The sequence below is a fragment of the Vombatus ursinus genome, unplaced genomic scaffold, assembly GCF_900497805.2.
Source record: "Vombatus ursinus unplaced genomic scaffold, bare-nosed wombat genome assembly UNPS02012319.1, whole genome shotgun sequence".
Taxonomy (NCBI): Eukaryota; Metazoa; Chordata; class Mammalia; order Diprotodontia; family Vombatidae; genus Vombatus; species Vombatus ursinus.
In genome coordinates this window covers 3,879,813-3,902,714 of record NW_020952097.1, presented here as the reverse complement: position 1 = coordinate 3,902,714, position 22,902 = coordinate 3,879,813, and the positions used below count along the sequence as shown (strand labels likewise).

General features: G+C 44.0%; 1 protein-coding gene across 6 annotated transcripts in view; it reads left to right on the top strand.

Annotated features, from left to right (window-relative positions):
- The window catches only part of FAM129C (family with sequence similarity 129 member C), a 28,478-nt gene extending 5,576 nt beyond the window's left edge, over nucleotides 1–22,902 (top strand). For 4 of the 6 annotated variants that reach the window (XM_027857833.1, XM_027857830.1, XM_027857829.1 and 1 more), the window contains 11 exons: nucleotides 2,788–2,884; nucleotides 3,262–3,429; nucleotides 4,737–4,852; nucleotides 4,986–5,090; nucleotides 6,467–6,644; nucleotides 6,943–7,133; nucleotides 11,461–11,619; nucleotides 11,808–11,924; nucleotides 13,347–13,454; nucleotides 16,449–16,560; nucleotides 21,976–22,902. In XM_027857833.1, the coding sequence (XP_027713634.1) occupies nucleotides 2,788–2,884; nucleotides 3,262–3,429; nucleotides 4,737–4,852; nucleotides 4,986–5,090; nucleotides 6,467–6,644; nucleotides 6,943–7,133; nucleotides 11,461–11,619; nucleotides 11,808–11,924; nucleotides 13,347–13,454; nucleotides 16,449–16,560; nucleotides 21,976–22,532 (1,908 nt within the window). In that variant the 3' untranslated portion in view covers nucleotides 22,533–22,902. The remainder of the gene's footprint in view (nucleotides 1–2,787; nucleotides 2,885–3,261; nucleotides 3,430–4,736; nucleotides 4,853–4,985; nucleotides 5,091–6,466; nucleotides 6,645–6,942; nucleotides 7,134–11,460; nucleotides 11,620–11,807; nucleotides 11,925–13,346; nucleotides 13,455–16,448; nucleotides 16,561–21,975) is intronic. The other 2 variants (XM_027857831.1, XM_027857832.1) reach the window with 2 other exon arrangements.

The following is a 22,902-nucleotide window of genomic DNA, read 5'->3' as shown; positions in this document are numbered from 1 at the left end:
TGAGAGGCCCCTTAGAATTCATTAGCCAAACCCCTCCATTTTCAGAGGAGGAAATTTGAACTGTTCTTGTCATTGGTTATATTTTCTATTTGGAAAGGTCACTTTGGTTTTTCTAGAAGCTTCTCTGTCATTTAAAATAATTTCTGAAGGATTTTGAACTTTGCAGTCCCAATCAATCAACAAACATTTATTAAGTGCTTACTATATGCCAGGCACATACAAAGACAAGAGGAAATAGGCAAGAGGGAATAGCCTTCAAGGAGTTTATATTCTACTGGGAGAAGTCATTGTGTATATATAAGTACATACAGTCAAAATACAAATCAAGTACCGGGTAACCTTGGAAAGGAAGGTACCAGCAACTGGGGTGGGGGTGGGGGGGACAGGGAATGGCCTCATTCAGAAGGTATTGACTAAGTATTCTATGAGACTGTATCAAGCTAGCTATTCAATAACTCAAACTAACACAGCATTTGGAGCCCACTGACTATGTAACTCCTCTAGCTAAGACCTCTAGTAGCTCTCCATTGCCTCTAGGATAACATATATATTCCTGAGCCTGGTGGTTAAGGCCTTCTGACACTCTACTACCCCACTCTTCTAGCCTCATTTTACCCTACTCTTTTCACAAATTCTGCATTGCAGCCAAACTCAAATCCTAGCTGTTACCTGAACTGGACACTTATCTGTAAAATTTGTAAAATCCATCCCCCATGCCTACAATGCCTCCTCTCATCTTCTTCCTAAAATCTTTGTCTTCCTTCAAGACTCAATGGAAGGAACACATATTCCATGAAGCCTTCCTTTATCCTCCTTCCCTTCCAGTAGTTTGAAGTCCTTCTTTCTTCATATTGCCTTGTATTATACTTAATTTATGTACCACCACATGCAAAGAATGTAAGCTCTTTGAGGGCAGGGAATGTTTCATTTTTTTTTATTCCCAGTACCTAGTAGAGTGCCATATACATAATAGCTACTTAATAGGTTTTTCTTGGATTGAATCAAATTTAATTGGAATTTAATCCCAATTAAGATATAGATGCCTAAAGTCCATCATTAAGTCAAAGGCAGAGATCAAATACATGCTCTCAGTGGTACCCTCGTGACTATGGGCTCTTCAGGGTGAGAATGAGAGACTCGTGGAGTGGCATCAGTGCCAAATCCCTGGGAGCGGGACAGCCAGGTAGGAAGCTTTCACCTTCATAGCTGCCACTCTTCCCCAGATATGAGCTGGCTTGCTCACATGTCCCTCTCCAACCCCCATTCCCAAGTCACCTTGTCTCCACAGAAACTTTAGGTTAACAGAACATCAATTCTCGTATTTAAATTCAGCAAATGTTTAATTAATCAATAAAAAGTGAATTTGGAGGTAGAAGACCTTGACTCTTCCGCTTACTGACTTACTTGGGCAGGACATCTATCGTCTCTGGTTTTAGTCCTAGACTCAAGTCCTAGTCCTGGACCCATAACTAACTTGCTGAGTAGCCTTGGACAAGTCACTTCCCAATCTCTGGATCTCAGTTTCTTCCTCTATAAAATGAGAGGGCAGGGCCTTTGAGATCCCATTCACCTCTAATGCTATGATCTTGGGATCTTGATAAACAGAGGTGGTGGGAAATTTCAATAAGGTATGGTCTCTGCCTTCATAGTGGCTGGAGTCTAGCAAGAGGATAATTATAATACAAAATAATAAGTGATGAAGACATAGGAGATATATATATACCATACTCCAGCATCAAAAAGCCAGTGTTAATTTATATATGTAAATATAATTTATATTATATATATATAATATATAATAATAATACATAATACATAATGATATATAATATGTGTAGATATAATTTATATTATATATTTATATTTATAAATATATAATTTTTATATATATAAATTAACACTGGCTTTTTGATGCCAGAGTATGGTATAAGGATTGAAATAATTTCCAGCGGGGAAGAATCCATGAAAGTTTCCTCCAGGAGGTGACATTTGAGTTTTAAAAAATCAGTATAATGGGGCAGCTAGGTGGCACAATGGATAGAGCACCAACCCTGGAGTCAGGAGAACCTGAGTTCAAATCTGGCCTCAGATACATGATACTCACTAACTGTGTGACCCTGGGCAAGTCACTTAACCTTGATTGCCTTGCCAAAAAAAAAAAAAGTCAATAAGAATTTGAAGGGCATTCTAGTAGGAAAAGTCCAGAGATGAGGAACTTCAGGGTATGTACAGAGATAGGAAGTAGTCCAGGTTAGCTGGAATATAGCATACATGGGGTGGGGATTTGTTGTTGTTGTCATTGTTATTATTGTTGTTGTTGTTTATTCTTTGTTTTCAAAGAGGACCGATGACATCAGGAAGATGGTATCGTGAATTGTCAGTAAATTGGATTTAAGTGAGGCAGAGCTATGCAGAGTCACCAGCCTCACTCTCTCCTCCAGAGCCATCTGGGTCCAGTGGCAAAAAATGCTTTAGAGCTGGCAGGCTTAGGCCTTTTAATCCAACCCCTTCATTTTACAGATGAGGAAACTGAGGCCCAGAGCTTGGAGAGTGACTTGTTTAAGGTGACACAGAAAATTAAAATCCTGCAGATCTGGAACTAGACCCTGGGTCTTCTTATTTCCAAGATTCTTGCTAAGGCACCATGCTGCCTCCATGATGCTTCATTGAAAGTGTGCCATGAGTGAATATTTGGAGGAGTTCTTGCCTTGCTAGCTGCTAATCTTCCTAAGAGAGCAACTTGTAGTTAAGAAAATTTCTGAAAAGTCCCTTTGGCTGTCTTTCTAGGAGCAGAAATGTGGTGAAGAGTCACAGGGGTCTATTGCTTTGACTGGTTACACACTAGTGGCTTCATGGAGGGAATGTCTCTATCAGGGGTCAACAGGTAAGACTTTGCCACTAGAGAATAATCACAACTGCTCATATTCCTGTGGTGCCCGTAAGGTTCACAAAGTGCTTTCCAACAACAGTCCTTTGAGGAAGGCAGGGCGAGGATTGGGCAAAGACAGAGCATCATCATTTGTTTCTAGTTTCCCTCACCAGCCTCAGAAGAAGGGCACTCAGACGCTTGGAGACCCCTTGTCATGGAAAGAGAGATATGAGACTAATTTTAAAAGCAAGATGGCCTTCCATTCCCCACACCTTATGCATGAGGACATTCTTGATTTGTCCTAGATTGATTGTATGGCTCAAGAGATTGAAGCCAAGCTTTCTTCTTGACTCTAAGACAAGGGTGAAGCCTAGAGCCTTTCTCTTTTCCAGGGAACCGTTCCATTCAAGATCCAGATCCAATCATTGAGCCCCCTCTGGGATTTCCCATCTATCTCTGCCACCCTTTCCGACAGCCCCTCTGCTTGTGCACAGACACGGTAGAATCCCAGGACAGCTGGAAATCTGTCCTGAGAGATGGGATTCGGCGCCGGGGGACAGGTAAGCCTGGGCCCAGCCCAAATGAGATGATTTTTCTGAGAGGCTACAGTCAAAATTATATCTGTGTCCTGTGAGTGAGTCTCTGGTGTCACAGACAAGGTCTGGACAAGTTCCTGCGTTCTCTCCTCCCACATAGACCTGATGGATGGGTCAATCTCTCAGGAAAGTCCTGTCACTATGGAGTAGACCCTTTTTGACTGGCTCATTCAACAGTAGACAACATAGTATTAAGCACCTATTTTGTCTAAGGTCAGAAAAACCACAGGATCATGGACTGAAGGACTAAAAGGGCCCTCGGAGGCCATCTAGGACCACCACCCTCATTTTACAGATGAGAAAACTGAGTCTAGGCAGGTTCAGTGACACGTCCAGAGTCACACAGGTAATGACAGATCTGGGAATCTCCACTCTCATATGCCTGACAAGTGATTAGCCAGCCCTTCCTTGGAGGTCTCCAATCAGAGATGGGGATTCCTTTCAGAAATGGGTCAGACCCAATGACCATTGAGGTCACCTCCGACTCAAATCATGTGATCTAGATTTTTCACTTCCCCAGCTTTGCCACTTACTGCCTGTGTCTCAGTTTCTGTAAAATGGGGGAGGGGTTAGACTCAGTGGCCAAATGTCTTGATTTTTTTAAAAAAGGGGTGTGTGTGTTGGGGGAGAGGGTAGTATCTTTAAACATCAGAATCTTTAAACAATTGAACTTGACTTTGATTGCTTGGAAAATTCTAGACTGGACTATGTACCATTTGAGGCAATCCATTCTGTTTTCAGCACAGCTCTTATGGTTGGAAAGTTTTTCCTGACATCCGGCCTAAATTGTCTCATTACAACTTCCACCTCTGGGGCCAAACAGAACGAGTCTAATAATCCACAGAGTAGCTCTTCAAATACTTAGACACCCCCACCCCACCCCCAGTCTTCTCTTCTCCAGGCTAAACATTCCCAGTTCCTTCAATTGTTCTTTCAGTGACACAGACTCAAGACCCTTTGCCATTCTCTTTGCCTCATCTTATCAATGTTCTTCACAAGCTGTAGTGGCTGACATGCTGTCCTCATGGAGCTCACAGTCTAGGAAGATAAGACACAAGCAGAAAATTAATGCTGATGATACATTTTCAGTAGATTAGAGGGGGGTATGCAAGGCTCTTTGAGATCAAAGGAGGTTGATTGTGACTGGCCAGGAAGATCAGGGAAGGCGTCCTGGACAGCTGGGTAGGATTTCAGGGCCAATAGCAACCTCCTTGAGCTGATTGCCATGTGTAGGCCAAAGCATGAAGGAATGAGGATAAAACTGGCTTCAGTTTTACAGAGAAAAGAATCTCCCGACGCGGAGGCATTCCTGGATGCTGTGAAGTCTTACAGGCAGGAGAAAAGCATTTATGGAGTCGACAATCTCCTTTTGGGCACAGAAGCAGAGGTTTGTGAAATAAGTGTAGCTGGGGGTTGCCTCCTTCTGCCTGTAGTGGCTGTAACCCAGGGAGGGACTGCTGGAGAGGGAGCCCATCTCCTCCTGCCATAGAGTGGTCACCTCTGCCTTCCTTTGGCCTTAGGTCCTCACCAATATGCTGATGCGGGATCTGTTGCCAAAGCTTCGGGCCCAGAAGCCAGCCATGCTCAGGGGTGTGGAAAGCCGGAGGAAATGGGCCTGGAGGAAGGTAAATTCTCCATTCTGACTTTTCCTATTCACAGGTTTATCATTGCTTGAGTCACATGGGTTTTTGCCTCTGACTCAAGTCCACTGTCTCAGGGTTGGTAGGCAGAGGGTATGGAACAGGTCTTCTCAACCCTGGACTTAACCATGGACTGACTCCCTGGGGTCCATGGTTGGATTCCAAGGGTTTGTGAAGTTGGATAGGAAAAGCATTACATCTTCACTTTCACTGACCTCTAACTGAAACTGAGCATTTCCTTCAATTATTTTCAACCATTATTCTGAGAAGGGATCCATAGGCTTCATCCCCAAAGAGGTCCATGGTGTTGTGGTCTAGGTGTGCTGGGAATCTGGAAATGCAAGGGTACAGGGTATGGATCTGCCTCAAAAGAATTTGACCACTCAAGCCGTCCAGTCAAAGTAGTGAGTTTATTTGTGATGCCAATACAAGCCGCCAGACTCTTAAGGTACCTGTGCCTATGATGAGGATAAAATTGGTACTTTTATACAGAAGGACTATGGGAAGATCTGGATGGGATTAAGGAGTGGCAAATAGCCTAGTGGGCCAGGTGCAGACAATGAGGGCCACAAAGAAAGGGCAGTTAAAAGGATTATTGACTGGGATAGGCCCTGTGCCTCAGGCAAATGCCAGGGATTTGGGTTCAGGGGCTGGGTTCCTGAAGTTTGTGGTAAAGTTCAGGAACTTTTCCTTGTAGGGGTCTAGCACTAATCCCATCCCCTATCACATGACACAAGGAAGATTTGCAACACCAGGTATACAGAGTGATTCTATCAATTGTTAGTGGGAGACCATAGACAGAAACCCCACAGTTCTCAGAGCTTCTCCTATGGGGCAGGCACTTGGTGCCAGTCAGCACTCAGGACTATGGGAATGGGTTCTATGATACCCCCCTTCCCCTTCCAGAAAAAAAAAACAAAACAAAGGAAAAGAAATATAACCAACATTTTTGCTGTGTACTGGTTCTGTGTTTGTTTGGTCAGCACTTGGGGGCTTTGGGGTAAGGAAAAGGCCATTCAGAACACTGACTCCCTTCAAATATTTCTGCTGTGGCCTATGTAAATGTCTTTGATATAAGGATATATGCTTTCCTAATTCTCTCTCTCTCATATCTTCTTCCTCCTTTCCTTCCTCTCTCCCTCTCCATCTCTTCTTTTCTTCCTTTCCCCCACCCTCCTTCCTTCCTTTCTTTCACCCCTTACCTCTCTCCCCTCCTCCCTTTTTCCCCTCTTCTCCTTTTCCACCCCCTTTCCATCCTCTTCCTCTCTACCCCCTCTCCCCCACTCTCTGTCTCCTCCCTTCTTTCTCCCTCCCTTTCCCTTTCTGACTATCTTTGTCTCTGGCTCCTGCTGTTTGAACAGTTCTTGGATGAAGTTTATGTTCTAATATTAAAGCTGGTCTCCTCTGAGCTCCAAAATTTTCATCAAGAAAAGGAAGAACTGCAGAAAGAGTTAGAGAAGAAAATTCGCCCTGAAGCGGATCAGATGCTTGCATTAAGCAATCAGATTGCTCACAAACTTCAAAGTGAGAATTGGTTGGGTGAGGAAGACGCTGCTTCTGCCTGGAACAGGCTTATAGAAAGGCCAGATTCTACTCCAAAGTATCTCTGCCACCCCCACCCCCACCTCCTCCCCAACTCCTGCCTTCCACCTCCCCCTCCCCTTTTGTCTGTGCTGCTCACATTCCAGTGACTGAGCCAGGGCCTTTTTGATGAGTCAGAGAACTGTCCTGTGACCCTTGTGTCTCCCCCCAGATCCCAGGTGCCTCCTCCTTTGTGCTGAAGCCCAGGCTTTCTGCCAAGCCTACGGCCTCATGAAACACTCTGCTCTTTCTCCAGCAATGGTGTGTGGCCGTGCTGAGTCCTCCCTCTGCCGGGAAGTGGAGCCTCAGCTGGCCTGGGTGATGGAGGAGCTTCTGCGCCCTGTTCGCCAAGGGCTTGGCATGGTTGGCACACTCCTTGTCCATCGATTGGACAGTCTGCTTAGAAATGTGCGGAGAAGTCGAGTTGTTGCTGTGCTGAAAGAGGAGGTGAGACCTTCCCATGTGGCCCCATCTTGTATCCTGCAAACTCCCCCCTTTTAATTAAAATTTTAAAAATATTAAAGCATTTATTTTTTCTCTCTCTTCAAAGAAAAGAAAAGAAAAGAAAACCCTTGTAACAAATACTTATAATCGGGGGGAAAATTCCCATATTGGCTATGTCCAAAAAGAGGTTTCTTTTTTTTGTTAATAAATTTATTTATTTTTGGTTTTCAACATTTACTTCCACAAGATTTTGAGTTCCAAATTTTCACGCCATCTCACCCCTCCCCCCACTCCAAGATGACATGCATTCTGAATACCCCTTCCCCTAGTCTGCCTTCCCTTCTATCTCTCCCCACCTTTTCTTATCCCCTTCCCCTTCTATTTTCCTGCGGGGCAGGATAGATTTCTATACCCCATTTCCTATATTTCTTATTTCCCATTTGCATGTGAAAACATTTTTTTTAAACATGTGTTTTTAAAACTTTGGGTTCCAAATTTTCTCCCTTCCTCCCTCCCCACCCACCTTCACTGGAAAGGCAAGCAACTCAATATGGGTTATACATGTGCAGTTATGCAAAACACTTCCATAGTATACATGCTGTGAAAAACTAACTCTATTTCCCTTAACCCTGTCCTGCCCCCCATTTATTTTATTCTTTCTTTTGACCCTGTCCCTCCTCAGAAGTATTTCCTTCTGATTACCCCCTTTCCCAATCTGCCCTCCCCTCTATCATCCTCCTGCTCTCTTGTCCCCTTCCCCCTCTATTTTCCTGTAGGGTAAGACAGATTTCCATACCCAATTGAGTGTGTATCAAAAAGATGTTTCTTGGTCTACATTCTTAGCCTATCACTTCTCTGTCAGGAGGAGGCAGGTAGCATTCTTCATCACAAACCCTCTGGAATCAGGGTAAGTCATTGCATTGATCAGAGTTCCTTAAGTCTTTCAAAATTATTCATTTTTGCAGTTTTGGTATAGTTTAATTTATTCTCCTGGTGCACTCTGCCTCAGTTCATGTAAGTCTTTTCAGGTTTCTTTGAAACTGTCTCTGTTCATTTCTTACAGCACAGTACTATTCTATTACATTCGTTTACTGTCATTTGTTCAGCCATTCCCCAATTGATGGGTGCCACTTGATTCTATTTGCCACTATAAAAAGAAATGTTATAAATATTTTTGTGTATGTTTTCCTCTTTCTTTGGTTTCTTTAGTTTTAATGATTTATTTTCTAAATTTAATTTTTCAGTCAATGAAAACATGTATTTCCTTCCTTCTAATAAGAAAGAGAGAAAAGTAAAACCCTTGTTACAAATATGCATAGTTGAGCAAACCAAATTTCCAAATTGGCCATGCTCCCTCAAATATACGTCTCAGTCTATACTCTGAGTTCATCACCTCTCTGTCAGGAAGTGGGTAGCATGTTTCATCATGAGTCCTCTGGAATGGTGGTTGGTCATTGTGTTGATGAAAGTTCCTAATTCTTTCAAAATTGTATGTCTTTACAATATTGTTGCCCTCGAATGTTCATAGTTTTCTTTTTCTGTCAGTTTTGCAAATTTGATAGGTGTGAGGCATAACCTCAGAGTTGCTTTAATTCACATTTTTCTAATTGTGTGTGATTTTGGAGCATTTATTTCATTTAATTATAGATAGCTTGGATTTCTTCCCTTGAGAACTGCCTGTTCATATCATTTAGCTTTATCAGTCAATTTAACTTTATGAATATCAGTGCTAGGCCTAGAGTCAGTAAGACCCAAATTCAAATCTGGCCTCAGAGCTTAGTAGCTATGTAACCTCTGTCTGCCTCAGTTTCCTCAACTGTAAAATGGGGATGATAATAGTATCTACCTTGCAGGGTCATTAATGAGATATTTTAAAAAGACTTAGGACAGTGCCTGGCACATCATAGGTGCTTAATCATTGCTTGTTGCCTCCCTTTCTCCATCCTGCAAGCCCCCTTTCCAGGAAGCAGATAATTTTACCCTGGAAATTGTCCCACTGGATGCCGAAGGAGTTATAGAAGCTTAGGGCCAACAGCTTTCGATTCCTGTGGCTAAATCAGGCTCTCCTTACTCTCTCTGTTCTCCCTTAGTGTATCCTGGCTTGATCCACTCTTCCTTCAGCTGTTCTGTAGGTCACAGTCACACATCTTGTGCTTATCTTGTGAGGAGCTCACATTTCCTACAGCCTAATAAAACACCAGAGAGAGTGCTGACCACGAAGGCTGTTTGGGGCACTTCCTTGGCACAGAGGGGAAGTGAGTTGTAATAGGAAGCATGTGGAGATCTCTTTCCTCTTAAGGGCCACGATGTGAAGAATCACAGACACTCAGGGCTGGAGGGGAGCACAGAGGGCGCAGAAGAGTCTCCTGTGGCCCCTACGGTCGACATTCAGCCTGCACCAAGCCCTTTGGTGATATGGAGCTAAGCACTTCTAGGGGCAAACCAGGTCACTTAGAAAGTTTGTCCTTATCTCAAGTCCAAAGCTGTCCCTTTGTAACAGATGAGTTCAGGATGCACCCCAAGAATGTTGGGGTGCCACCTGAAATAGTGGAATACAGACATGTGGGTTCTAGTGTCTTGAAAGAATGCACATTCACTCAGTCTCCAACTTAAAGAAAGGAGTTTATTGGGGTAATGCACCCAAGTGGTCCATGAGGCAGAGCCCCAATGGGCTCTACTCCAAGTGAGAGGGAGAGCCTTGGCGGGCCTTGCTCCCCTATGGGGGGGGCAGAACCAGCCCTGCTCCCCAGTGGGAGGCAGAAGCTATTGGCCAGGTTAAAGGTCTGGTTTAAATACAATTTTGTGGAATGGGGGAAGGAGGACAAGAGAATGGGAGGAGGGGCAAGCACAGCTCTGGAATGCCTGGGATTTCAGGTAATCCAGAGGTGCCCTTGTCATACAGATAAGCAAGGAGAACTGGAAAGGGGAAGGGGGTACTGCTCCAGAGTCCATGAAGATAAGAAAAGGGGGAGGGGGGAGTTGTTCTGGCGTGTCAGGTAAGGGGTGCTTTGTGAAAGCACACAGGTAAGTCCACAGTTGGGGGATGGTCTTCTTTGATCACTTTTCACTGGTCACATCCCACATCTTATCTCATATCTCACATCCTGTATCCAGCTTGCTCCATCTGCCTCAAGTACTCCTTTCTACCTCATCAGTAACTTACCATCCATTCGCCCCTTGGGGCCACACGGAACAAGTCCAATCTTCCTCTCAGATTCCTTGAGATAGGTATTGTAGCCTCCCTCTCCCCCCCTGCCCTGGTCTTATCTTCTCTGGGCTAAAAACTCCTAGTTCCTCCAACCAATGGTGGCACCTCTTAGATGAACTGTAGCTTCTCATAGCTCTTCCTAGAATGTGGGGCATTTAGGACTAGACTGACCACTCCAATATGTTCTGAAATGGGCAGAATACTTTGAAACTACAGTACTGTGTCACTTTTTGCTGTGGCTGCTATGCCTTTATTTTTCTTTATAGCCTAGAACCCCACCCTCTTACTTTTCCACTCCCTTTTATGTATTATCTTCCCACATTAGAATGTAAGCTCCTTGAGGACAGGGACTATCTTTGTTTCAGCTGGTTTTTGTATCCTTAGTGCTTAGCAAGCACAATGCCCAGCAAATGTTGTTGAGTCCTTTTGGGATGGTCTGACTCCTGAGACCCCATTTGGGGTTTTCTTAGTAAAGCCACTGAAGTGGTTTGCCATTTCCTTCTCCAGCTCATTTTACAGATGTGGAAATGGAGGCAAACAAAGTTAAGTTGACTTGCCCAGGGTTACACAGCTAGGAAGTATCTGAGGGCAGATTTGAACTCAGGAAGATGAGTCTTCCTGACTCCAGGTTTACTTGGACTGAAAGAAGGCTTGAGTGGTCAAATTCTTTCAAGGCAGATCCTCTGCCCTGTACACTTGCATTTTGGGGTTCCTAGCACCCCTATATCGCAACACTAACACACTTCTTACAGGAGTGTGCCATGATATCCCTCCCCCCGCCACCCTTCTTTGCTTCCATTGTCTTATGTTATCTTTGTAAATCCAAGGTGGTTGAAAAGTGCCCTATGCAGTTCTCCCTATACAGTTTCCTCTTCTCTTCCTTATTGGAATTGTTTACATTGTCAGGATGTTGCTCCCAAGACTTTTCCCATCCCTCTGAGGCCAACTCCTCGTAGCATCTGAGGCTATGGGATCCTTCCTCTGAACTCTAAATTCAGCTCTCCCAAATCTAGGGAATGACTCCTACCATAGGGCAGGCTGAGGGAGCTTTGCAGCTGTCCTCTTTTTGAGTGACTGTACCAGACCAGGCCAAGCTCCTTTCCATGTGCTGCACTTTCACAGGTTTGCTCCCTGGGAGATATGCCCTGGGACTTAGAGCTGATGCAGCCATGCTACCAGAAGGCAGAGCTCTACTGGAACAGTCTTCAGGGTTTGAAGGAAAGATTTGGTTTTCAAGGCACTAAAAACCTTGTCTTCAGCGCTCAGGATCTCATGCAGCAGGTACCACAAAGGGTCAGCAAGGAAAGCCAGGGTGAAGCTCTGGTCCTGTCTGGGGGTGGGTGAGAAGGAAGCACGGTGACTTTCCTCACCCATGAGCATATTTGGGGGCTAGGAAAAGGCAGCTAGAGGTCATGAATCCATACATCTTTTCCATATCAAGTGCCTTTCTCTAACATTTCCATTCTTAGCTGACGGAGAATGCTGTGTACACCTTCCAACAGCTTTCAGCCCAACATGTGTCCTCAGCCACTCGCCGAAGACAAGTCATCTGCATGCTGGAGAAGGTCAAGGGTCGTGTGTTAAAAGTAAGACACCCCCTCTCCCCAGTCACCCTTGTTCTTGCTATGACTGCCCTGCCACAGGCTTTCACTGGCTGTTCCTTGTGCCTCAAATGCATTCCCTCCTGAGTTCCATCTCTTAAAATCTGTTTCCCATCAAGGCTCGGATCATGAGCTGCCTTCTACATGAGGCCTTTCTGGATCCTGTCAGCTGCTAGTGCCTTCCCTCCTAAATCACCTTATATCTGTTTTGAATATACCCTTATACATACATACATAAGTAAATAGGAATATTATATATATGTATATGTATACTCATCCACACACACACATATATATATATATACACACATATACATACATACACATGTCAGATAATAAACATTAATTAAGTACCTACTATGTGCCAGGCAAAGAAAGGCAAAAGACAGCCCCTGTTCACAAGCAGCTCACCATCTAACGGGAGAAACAATCTGCAAGTGCCTAGATACAGATAAACTATAAACAAGATTTGTTGTGTTGTTTTAGATTTTTTGTAACCCCATTTGGGGTTTACTTGGCAGAGATACTGGAGTGGTTTGTCATTTCCTTCTCTGACTCATTTTACAGATGAGGAAACTGAGGCAAACAGGGTGAAATGACTTGCCCAGGGTCACATGGCTAATAAGTGTCTGAGGTAGAATTTGAACTCAGGCCCTCCTGACTTCAGGCCCAGTGCTTTCTCCACTTTGCCTCCTACCTGCCTTATAAACAGAATCAGTCGGAGAGAAGGAACAACAGAGGGAAGGGGCTGACATTAAGGGAAATCACCTTCCTGTAGGAGGTGGCATTTTAGCTGGAGCTTGAAGGAAGCCAAGAGGCAGAGATGAGGAGGGAGCGCATTCCAGGGCCTGGGGACAGCCAGAGAAAATGCTTTGAGCCAGGAGATGGCATGTTTTGTTCTAGGGACAGCGAGGGACCAGTGTCACTGCATCAAAGAGTATGTGGGAGGGAGAAGAAGACCAGAAAGGTAGGGGAGGGGGTGAGGAGGGAGATTGTGAAGGGCTTTGAACAACAAACAGGATTTTCTATTTGTTTCCTCTAGCTAGACTGTGGTGGTGCAGTGCCAGTCCTAGAGGCAGGGGGACCTCAGTTCAAATCTGTCCTCAGACACTTGCTAGCTGTGTGACTCTGGGCAAGTCACTTAACCCTATTTGCCTCAGTTTCCTCATCTGTAAAATGAGCTGGAGAAGAAAATGGCAAACCACTCCAGTAAATCTGCCAAGAAAACCCCAGATGGGGTCATGAAGAGTCAGACACGATTGAACCACAGCTTGACCGCAAGCTCTTTCTGGTCCAGGGATTATTTTCCCTTTTGCCTTCAGGATTCCTAGTGCCTGGCACACGTATGTGTTTGTTTCTTGGTTGAACAACAATCAACAAAGGCTTGTTGCCTGATTGTTCTTTCAGAAATTCGAGTCTGACAGCAGATTTGCTCAGAAGCATTTTGTTCAAGAATGGCTGGTCCAGATTTTCCTTCCCTACCTGCTGAGAAGGCTGGAGGTGGGCTGCAAACTGGTGAGTGTGATGCCCCAGGGGCACCTTCCCCCACATGCCTGAGTCCCAAAGCCTTTGTTCATTCCAGGGAACTTCGGCCATGGAATTGTTGAGAGACCTCAGGCTTCTGTGCTCTCCCTCCCTGCCTAAATAAGGCAGTTGACCTTTGTGATGACAATGACAGGAGCAATTATCCCCATTTTACAGAACAGAGTACTGAGGCTCAGGGAAAATAAGTAACTTGCTATTAAGTATTTTTACACCTAGCAAGTGTCAGGACACAAATCTAGATTTCGACTGTAGGACCGAGATTTTCCCCACTATACTATACTGTATTGCCTCCTGGGATGTCATAAATTAATGTAGGCTTGAAGTCTAAACTGGAAAAGGCCCTAGAGGCCGAAAATGAAGGTTTTCTTACTGGGATCATGAAATCTCCTCATCCCCAGTCTCTCCCTCTCTCTTTGCTCCCTGCCTTCATCCTACTGAGGTGCTCATCTCTTCCACTCTAAAGACACTTCCTTTTTACTGAAACTTGAAGGAAGCTATGGATTTTAAGAGATGGCGGTAGGGGATGGTTTTGTAGAGAGTGCATTCCAGGCATCTGGCCCGAGCAAAGGCAAAATGCGGATTGTCATGTGAGAAGGCCAGTCTGGCAGGAACAAAGAAAGGAAACAAACATTAAGTCCCTACTATGTGCCAGGCACTGTGCTAAGTGCTTTACAAATATTATTTCATTTGATCCTCATAACAACCCTGAGAAGACGGTGCCATTATTATCCCCATTTCACGGATGATGAGACTGAGGCAGACAGAGGTAAAGTGACTTGCCCATGGTCACACAACTAGTAAGTATCTGAGGCTCGATTTGAACTCACATCTTCCTGACTCCAGGCCACTTAATCACCTAGCTGCCTCCTTGAAGGGGAGAATAGTATGTATCAAGAGAGAGTTGGAGAGGCAGCTAGGTGATGCAGTGGATAGAGCTCTGACCTTGGAGTCAGGAGTACCTGAGTTCAAATCTGGCCTCAGAGACTTGACACTTACCAACTGTGTGACCCTGAGCAAGTCACTTTACCCCGATTGCCTCTCCAAAAAGCAAAAAAACAAAAATAGAATAAAAAAGAGAGAGTTGAAGCCAGGGTATAAAGGACTTTAAATGTCAATCAAAGGAATTTGTGTTTGATTCTATAGGCATTAGGAGTTGCTGGACCTTATTGGGCTGGGACATGACATGGTCCTTTAGGAAAATATTTTGGCAGCAATGTGGAGGATCTTTGGGGGCAGGGAAGGAACTGGAGGCAGTGAAATCAATTAGGAGGCCATGGCAATAGTTTAGGCCAGAGGTGATGAGGGATTGAACTAAGGTGGTGGTCTTGGGAGTGTAGAGAAGGGAACAGATGTGACAGATGTTGGGAAGTTGATAAGACTTAGCAACTCATTGGCTATGTGAAGGGAGAGTGAGAGAGGGAGGGAGAGAGAGAGAGAGAGAGACAGACAGACAGACAGACAGACAGACAGACAGACAGACAGAGAGACAGACAGACCCAGGAGAGAGCTTTGGGGAATGGGAACCCTAAATATTAGTGGGCATGACATAACAAAAGATACTGAGAAGAAGCAGTCAGACAGTTAGGAAAAGAGCCAGGGTAGAGCAGGGTCATGAACATCCAGAGAAGAGAGAGATTTTAGGAGGAAGAGGGTTCCTAACAATATCAGGGATTGCAGAGCAGTCAGGAAGGATGAGGGTGGAGAAAAAGCCTTTGGATTTGGAAGTTGAGTTCATTAGCAACTTTGGAAAGAGGTATTTCTGCTGAGTGATGAGGATGGAAGCCACATTATGAGGGATTGAGAAGTAACTGAGAGGAGATGAAGTGGAGGCAGTGAGCTTGGATAGCATTTTTGAGAAGTTAGTCTATGAAAGGAAAGATAAATATAAGATGATAGCTCAAGGAGATGGCAGGCTTCAAGTGAGGGTGTATTATGGATGGAGGAGACTTGGGATTGTTTGGGAGTGGCAGGGGAAGAGCCCATCTATCTCTAAGCCCATGCTGTCCTTACGCCTCCCAACTTGCTGCTGATATCTCTCCCAGAATGTTCCCACTGGCTCTTCAATTTCAACATGTCCCAAAATGAATTTAGTATCACCCTGCCACAAATCTGCTTCTCCCCCAACTTTCAAACTATTTCTATTATTGGCACTCAGTTAGCCAGGCTTATGGCCTTGAAATTATCTTTGGGCACATTGTGACTTGCACATTTTAGGCATTTAATAAGTATTTATTGAATTGAATTGAATCCATGTAAAATAGAGGCTGAGACAAACAATGTAACTATGAAAATAGTAACAATGGAAAAGACAAGTAATACAGTCTGTATCATATAGTAGATCAAGAAGACCCATCTTCAAGTCCCAGCTCTGGTTTTCCTAGCTAGGTGACCTTGGGCAAATCATTTAACCTCTAATGAAGAAATTCATAAAATTGGGATAACTTACAATACCTACCTAAAAAAATGTCCTTCCTAAGAGAGGAGAAAGGGATCAGTATGCAGAAGGGCTGAATTTCCCTTAACACAATCTCATCTCCTTGTCTCCAATTCCATACTCACCAAGGAAACCTTAGGATAGGGAAGGGTCTGTCTACAGAAGGACAGAACCTCCAATGTAAAGTTACCACTTGGCTGTCCTGCTAGAGTTTTGCTAGGGCATAGATGTCTGCTGGGTGCCAAAGGCATGGTATGTCACTCAGTGTGGTTTGTTTTGTAAGTCCATTTCCTGGGAGTGGGTAGCATGAATTAGTCTAAGAAGGTCCAGTCACCCTCTTCCCCCTGGTAAGACTGATGGCCCAGGCCTCAAGAGCCAAGGAATTGAGCAACTAGACCCTCGAGCAGAGTTTATCATTCCAAGGTCCAGATTCATCCAGTATTAAGCCCAGGACTGGCCCCTGGACATGTTGGCCAAGAAAGTTCCCAAAGGCACTTGCCCTGACTTCTCTCTCCACTTCTTGATTCTAGGAGTTGCACAAGTATGAGAAGTATGTGTTTGCAGACTATAGTCACATCATCACCATTGAGAACATTTATGAGGATGTAGTCCTGAATTTACTGAACCAGAAGGTGAACTCAGGTGAGTAGGGTGTGCTCCGAGAACACAAGGTACCCTCTCCTTAAGGAAGGGACCCTGCCATCCCTTCCTGTTCCATGGGTATGAGATGCTGGGTCAAGGGCTGGTTTTAGAAGAAAAGAAGTAGGGCCAACTTCAGTACCAATTACAGAGACAACTTGCAAACCTGGGAAGTGCCTCTAAAGGCACACCATGTAAAGTCAACTCTTAGTTATCCATGGGGCAGATGATCCCAGCTCTGAGTCCTACAATTCAATGAAGATGTTCTTTTTGTACAGTCCAGTTTTAAGAACAGGGAACTTGGGAGCTGATTGTCATTAGTATTTCCCTATACCTGCTGAAAAGGGAAATGAAGAAGGATCTGAGTTGGGCAGGGAGAAGTACGAGACTGTACATATAGGAATACAAACCAGTGGTATAGCTAGGCACACAGTAAACAAATGAATGAAAAAAAATTTATCAAGTGCTCACTGTGCCATGCACTCTGCTAAACTTGGGGATATGCAAGCAAGCAAGACAGTCCCTGACATCAAGGAGCTTTCATTCTAATCGAGGAACACGATGCATATGGTGGAGTGTTGGCCAGAGGAGGAGTGTTTTAGATGTGGAAATCAGAGGGAGTGATGTTTGGCGTCATAGGGCAATTGATTGACATGTCCTTTCAAGAATGGCAGCTCTATTCTTAGAATTAGAGTTGGAAAGAGGTGGGGAGTGGTGAGTCTGGAAGGAGCTGATCCCAGGAGGGGAGCTGGAGTTCTATTGATTAAGTCTTCTATTTAATGGAGACTGATTAGGTCTTTGATTCTAGAGAAACTGAGGATTTGACACCAAAGACTAATAATAATAGCTAACATTTATATAGCACCTACTGCGTGCCAGGCATTGTGCTAAGTCCTTTACAATTATTATCTCATTTGGTCTTCAAAACAACCTTGGGAGGTAGGTGCTATTATCATTTTACAGATGAGAAAACCGAGGCAAACAGGGTTAAGTGACTTGCCCAACTAGTAAGTGTTTAAGGCTGTGTTTGAACCCAGATCTTTCCAGATTTCAGACTCATCGCTGTATCCATGGCACTACTTAGCTGTCTGTTACAACATTTATTTTTCTAAGACAGTAGAGACCTTGGTGCTAGATTTTGACAATAGGAAGTTCATTTATTGTTAGCCTGTATGAATCAGTCTCACCCATGGAGGGTTGTTTAGGTCAGGGAGCAGTCAGTGTTGATTGGAGTATTTTGAAAGAATTTAAGCAAACAAAGTTTGACTTAGGCATACACCTGTGTTTGGGGACCTAGTAACTGTGGCAGCCTCAAATTAACTCCTTGGAACATTGGAAGAGGGAGTGGGTTTGGAAGAAGTATGATGAGATACCGGATGGCACAAGAACCCCCAAGGTCATACAGCTGGGGCTCAGTCAGAAATTGTGGGTTATGGTGGGATGAGATTACTCAGTTTGCCACAGCCTTTGCCTCTGATGTGGTTGGTACCTCTGATCATTAACTCATCATGCTCTCTCTGTCTGAACAAAGAACTGTGAAAGTGAAACCTTCGGGAGGTAGTAGAGACCCAAACCGGACAAGGACAGGCTAGCAAAAGACATTAGTCTCCCAAAGTATGGCTGTACCATATTTGATAGTATTAGCCTGTCCCAAGTGGACAGCCCAGGCTCTTGGTCTGGGAGTACAGGCAGTAATCAGTTAGGGGAGGGACCTGCCATGGCAGAAAGGAAGCCCTGGAGGTACAATAGGTCTAGTCCCCTGGTTACAGATAGAGGAGGGGTGAGGCTGGGACAAGATGACTGCTCTTTTGTCGAGCCAATACTATGAACATGGTCACCCTCATATAGCAAAAAATCACCCAAGGTCATAGCTGAAAGTCATAGCTAAATAAATGCCATTCATCATGAGAGAAGCCATTGTGATACTGGGGTATGGTAAAAGCACATGACCGGACAGGAGGGAAGAGGTTCTACAGCCAAGGAATGAGCCAACCCTTATTGAACACTAGTGATCATGCTAGCTACTGGGGGAAGGACCTGGAGTGTGGGGGTGAGTGAGTGGCTAGAGGAGGGAGAATCTTAACAGAAGTGTGAAAATTTGGCCTCTGCATCTAGCAATTAGAGAACAATTAAGGACTGAATTGTTTGGCCCTAATTCCAGGAGTTTAGAAAAGGGAAAAACCATTAGGAGCTGGAATATTCCAGGAGGGCTTCATGGAAGAGGTAGGTGAGGCCTAGAAGGGATAAGTAAGACTTTGTGGTTGTCCTTCAGTCATTTTTTCAGTCATGCCTGACTCTTTGTGACCCCATTTGGGGTTTTCTTGGCAAAGAGACTGGAGTGGTTTGCCTTTTCCTTCTCCAGCTCATTTTACAGATGAGGAAACTGAGGCAATTGGGGTTAAGTGACTTGCCCAGGGTCACACAGCTAGTAAGTGGCTGAGGCTGGATATGAACTAGGGTCTTCCTGATTCCAGGTCCCTCGCTATATCCGCTGCTCCACCTAGCTGCCCAAGTAAGACTTAGCTAGGTGAGTAAGAAGGGGAAGGACACTTCATGTCAATCAATTTACTAAGCACCTACTATGTGCCAGGTGGGCACAGGGATGGGGATACAAAGAATGAAACAATCCATACCTTCAAAGATTTTACATTCTAATGGCGTATAACCCTGGATCAGAGGCAAAAATGAACCTGGTTTTTGCTGAAGGATAGAGAAGGCTATATCTACCCTGAGGGTATATGTTAGGGAGCAGAAGGGTATTAGACCAGGGCCAAATTCCTACAGGTCTTCTTTCCTTCTTACCATTAAAAAATGCATTAATGTCTTTTGTTTTTACATTACCTCCATCTCCGAAAAATCCCTTGCCCCTCCTCCACGTCATCCTTTGTAAAAGAATAAAAAAGAAAAAGAAAAAAAAAAGGAGCTTCTCAGTGAAATTAATCAGTACAACAACTAAGTCAAAGTTTATTTAGTATTCCATACCCATAATCTCCTACCTGCACTAAGAAGGGAGGGAGGTGCATTTTATCTTCTCCAGGTCCAAGCTTGGTCATTTTAGTTGTGGTTTATTTGTCTTTGATGTTTTTCTTTTCATTTACATTGATGTCATCGTGTACATTTTTCACTGTGGTCTTAAGGGCCAGGTAGAGGGATGGAGTACTTAATGTGGTTGATAATGGGGAGTTCTCCATAGGTTCTTGGACTAGGGAATGAGAAGTTAAAAGCTGGACTTCAGGAAGGTTAGTTTGGCAGCAGGATGAAGGGTGGTTCAGAGGCAGGAGAAAATTCTATTAATGTAAAAGTCTGAGCCTCAAGGGGAAGGAGCACCATGGTGCCATTGGGAATACAAGGCACAAAGGGTAAGTGCCAGGAGAATGCTTTCCCTACCCCACTATCACCCCCACCACAGCATTTATCAGTCAAGAGCTGGAGAATGTTTGGAGAAGAAATGCAGCCAGGGGTTACCAGTTGGGAACCCTTACCTCTGAAAAAAATGTGGGAGAACTAAGATTGTCCTATTTGAAGGAAAGGGCCAAGAGGCAGAGACACTTTAATTACAGATAAGAGCATAAAGGATTTTTCTGAGGAGCATGTAGACAAGTTGTTCTGCTTGTCTGCTGAAAGTCTAGGCAAGAACAATGATTTTACATTAGTGGGAGGAGAGTTCCTTTGGTCCTAAGCACAGTGAAACCCTTCGTCAAACTGATAAAACACTGGAGTGAGTGGCAATGGGACTCTCTGTCCATAAAGATTTTGAAAAAAAGAGAATTAGACAATCAACTGAATGAATGAATAAGTGCAATGAATAGATGAAAGAAAAAAGCATTTATTATATACTTATACTAAGCTGAGGATATGAGTACAAAAGCAGGACAGTCCCTGCCTTCAAGGAGCTTACATTCTAAAAAGGGGAAACAACACATATAGGGGAGTGATGGTTAAGGAAGGATGTTTTGATCTGGGGACTTACCTGGATGGTGAGAAGTTAGTTGCCTTGCCTTTTCTGGAAGGAATAGCAGAGTTAATTTGATTACTGTTGGGGGGTGAGGTGGGCAGGTTGCAGAAGTGGAAGAGGAGAGGAGAAAGGTATATGTAAGTCAGTATATTGGAAATTGGCCTTTGTGAAAGAGCATAGTTAGATCTGGTACCAGCTACATGTAGTGAGGTCTTGCCAATCAGACCAGGAGGGCCAAAGTTCTTCCAGGGTACGTTGTCTGGAAGTCCAGTTGGAGGCAGTGGCGATAGCTTCCTCAGATTGGACAGTGATAAATCCCTTCTAAGTGACAGCTATTCAGATGCTTGAAGACAGCCATCATGTGCCCCTCTAATCCTTCTCAGAGGTACATTAGTGCATTGTTGTGAACTGGTACAACCATTCTGGAAAGCAACTTGGAATTATGTGAAATAACTGGCTAAAATTCCATATCCTTTGACCCTGAGATGACACTGCTAAACATTTATCTCAAGGAGGTCATTGACCAAAAGAAAGGTTTCCATGTACACCAAAATATTAATAGCAGCACTTTTTTGTAGTAGCAAGCAATTCAAAACAAAGTGGATGCTACTAGATTGGGTTATGGTTGAATAAATTGTGGCTCACATGGGTCTAATTGAGCATCCCGGTCTGTAAGAAACAAGAAACATGATGAATTTAGAGAAGAATGGAAAGTCTTATATGAACTGATGCAAACACAATGGCTACCACTAAGTAAATGGAAAGTACTACAATTACAAAACAATTGAAGATGAATATTGTGAAATTATAAAGAACAAAGGGTGGATTGTAGAGTGAGGAGGATTTAGGCTTGGAGTCCAGGTTCCAGTACCAGCGTTGCTCACCAGCTATTTGACCTTGGGCAAGTCACTTCTCTCTGAGCCTCGGTTTCTTTAATTATCAAGTAGGGATAATGATAATAGTTAACATTTAAGGTTTATAAAGCATTTTACATTGTTAATTCATTTGATGCTTATAAGAACCCTGGGAAGTAGATGCTATTATTACCCCCATTACAGAAAAAGAAACTGAGGTTTAAAAGGTTACCTGACTTGCCCAGCATTACATAGCTGATAAATATCCAGGGCATGATTTGAATTCAGGTCTTCCTGCCTCTAATGGCTAGTGTTCTATCCACTGCACCTCTTAGCTGCCTATAAGACATCAATATCTACACTATTCATCTTAGATGGTGGTGGTTCAAATGAAATGTTTATGAATTTCTCTATAAGCTGCAAAGTTGGCATAGGTACATATAGCTTTGTTATGCAGAAACTGGAGATTTCTGGGTGAGCTTGAAATCTTCTGGGTTGAAGTGAACAGTAGACAAGAGGTAAGGAAAGGAACTTTAGGGACTGAAGAGGTATTTAGAGGGGAAAGAGTATCTGAAGAATTGCTCCATACAAATTTTGTTCTTTTTCAAGGAATGGATAGAGTAGCTGAACTAAGGAGCTTCCAACCTGGGGAGAAGGAGGTGACTGAAGAGACCTGTACCCACGCTACGCTTTCCACGTGGAATCTAGAAGATATTCATTCTACCCTGCAGTGGGACCCAGACCCCTGCCAAGATCTCCTCCAAAATTCCCATTGTGAGGGGGGAGCAGCAGGAAGAAGGAGTGGGGGTACCTGCACTACTCAGTGGCCATCTGAATTGCTAGACAAAGATCCAGATGAGAGTGAAAGAAGCGTCCTTTTGGAGGGGTTGACTATAGCCATGGACATGGATGTCTTCCAAACAGATCTGCTAGAAATGGACATGAAAGGGAAGGGTAGCCTCATCGAATGGAGCAAGCCCACAGAGTTCCTGAAATCCCCATGCCCAGAACAAGAGCCAGGGGGAAGGGGTAGTCAAGTAGGTGACATACAAGCACAGCTGATGGCGGATGGAATATACTCCAATGTCGCTGTGAAGACTTTACCTGGAGGACTAGGGAAAGGCAGGGCAGTGATCACGGAAACACTGGAGGGGGACATATTGTGAGAAAGGGCCACATTGCCCATCCTCGAGAAAAGGCTCTAGCCTTCTGTCTGTGGGAGTTAGGAGATGTCTGCTCTGAAGACTAGAGTTCAGAGCAGCCTCCTCTTAGCTCAGGGACAAAAATAAAAATAATTTCATGGGATTCTACTTCTCTATACATGAAGGGAAACTGTCAAGGTCAAATAGTGATAAAGTCTCAGGAATAATAAACACATTGATGCAAGTTAAATAATTTAGTATTTCGTAGCATAAATCTCACTGGAGTCCCTTTCCCCTACCCCACCCTAACATTTCACAGAGTCTTAGAGGGAGGAAGGAAATAAGGGAAAAAAAAACATTTATTAAGTACCTACTACATGTCAGGTACCATGAT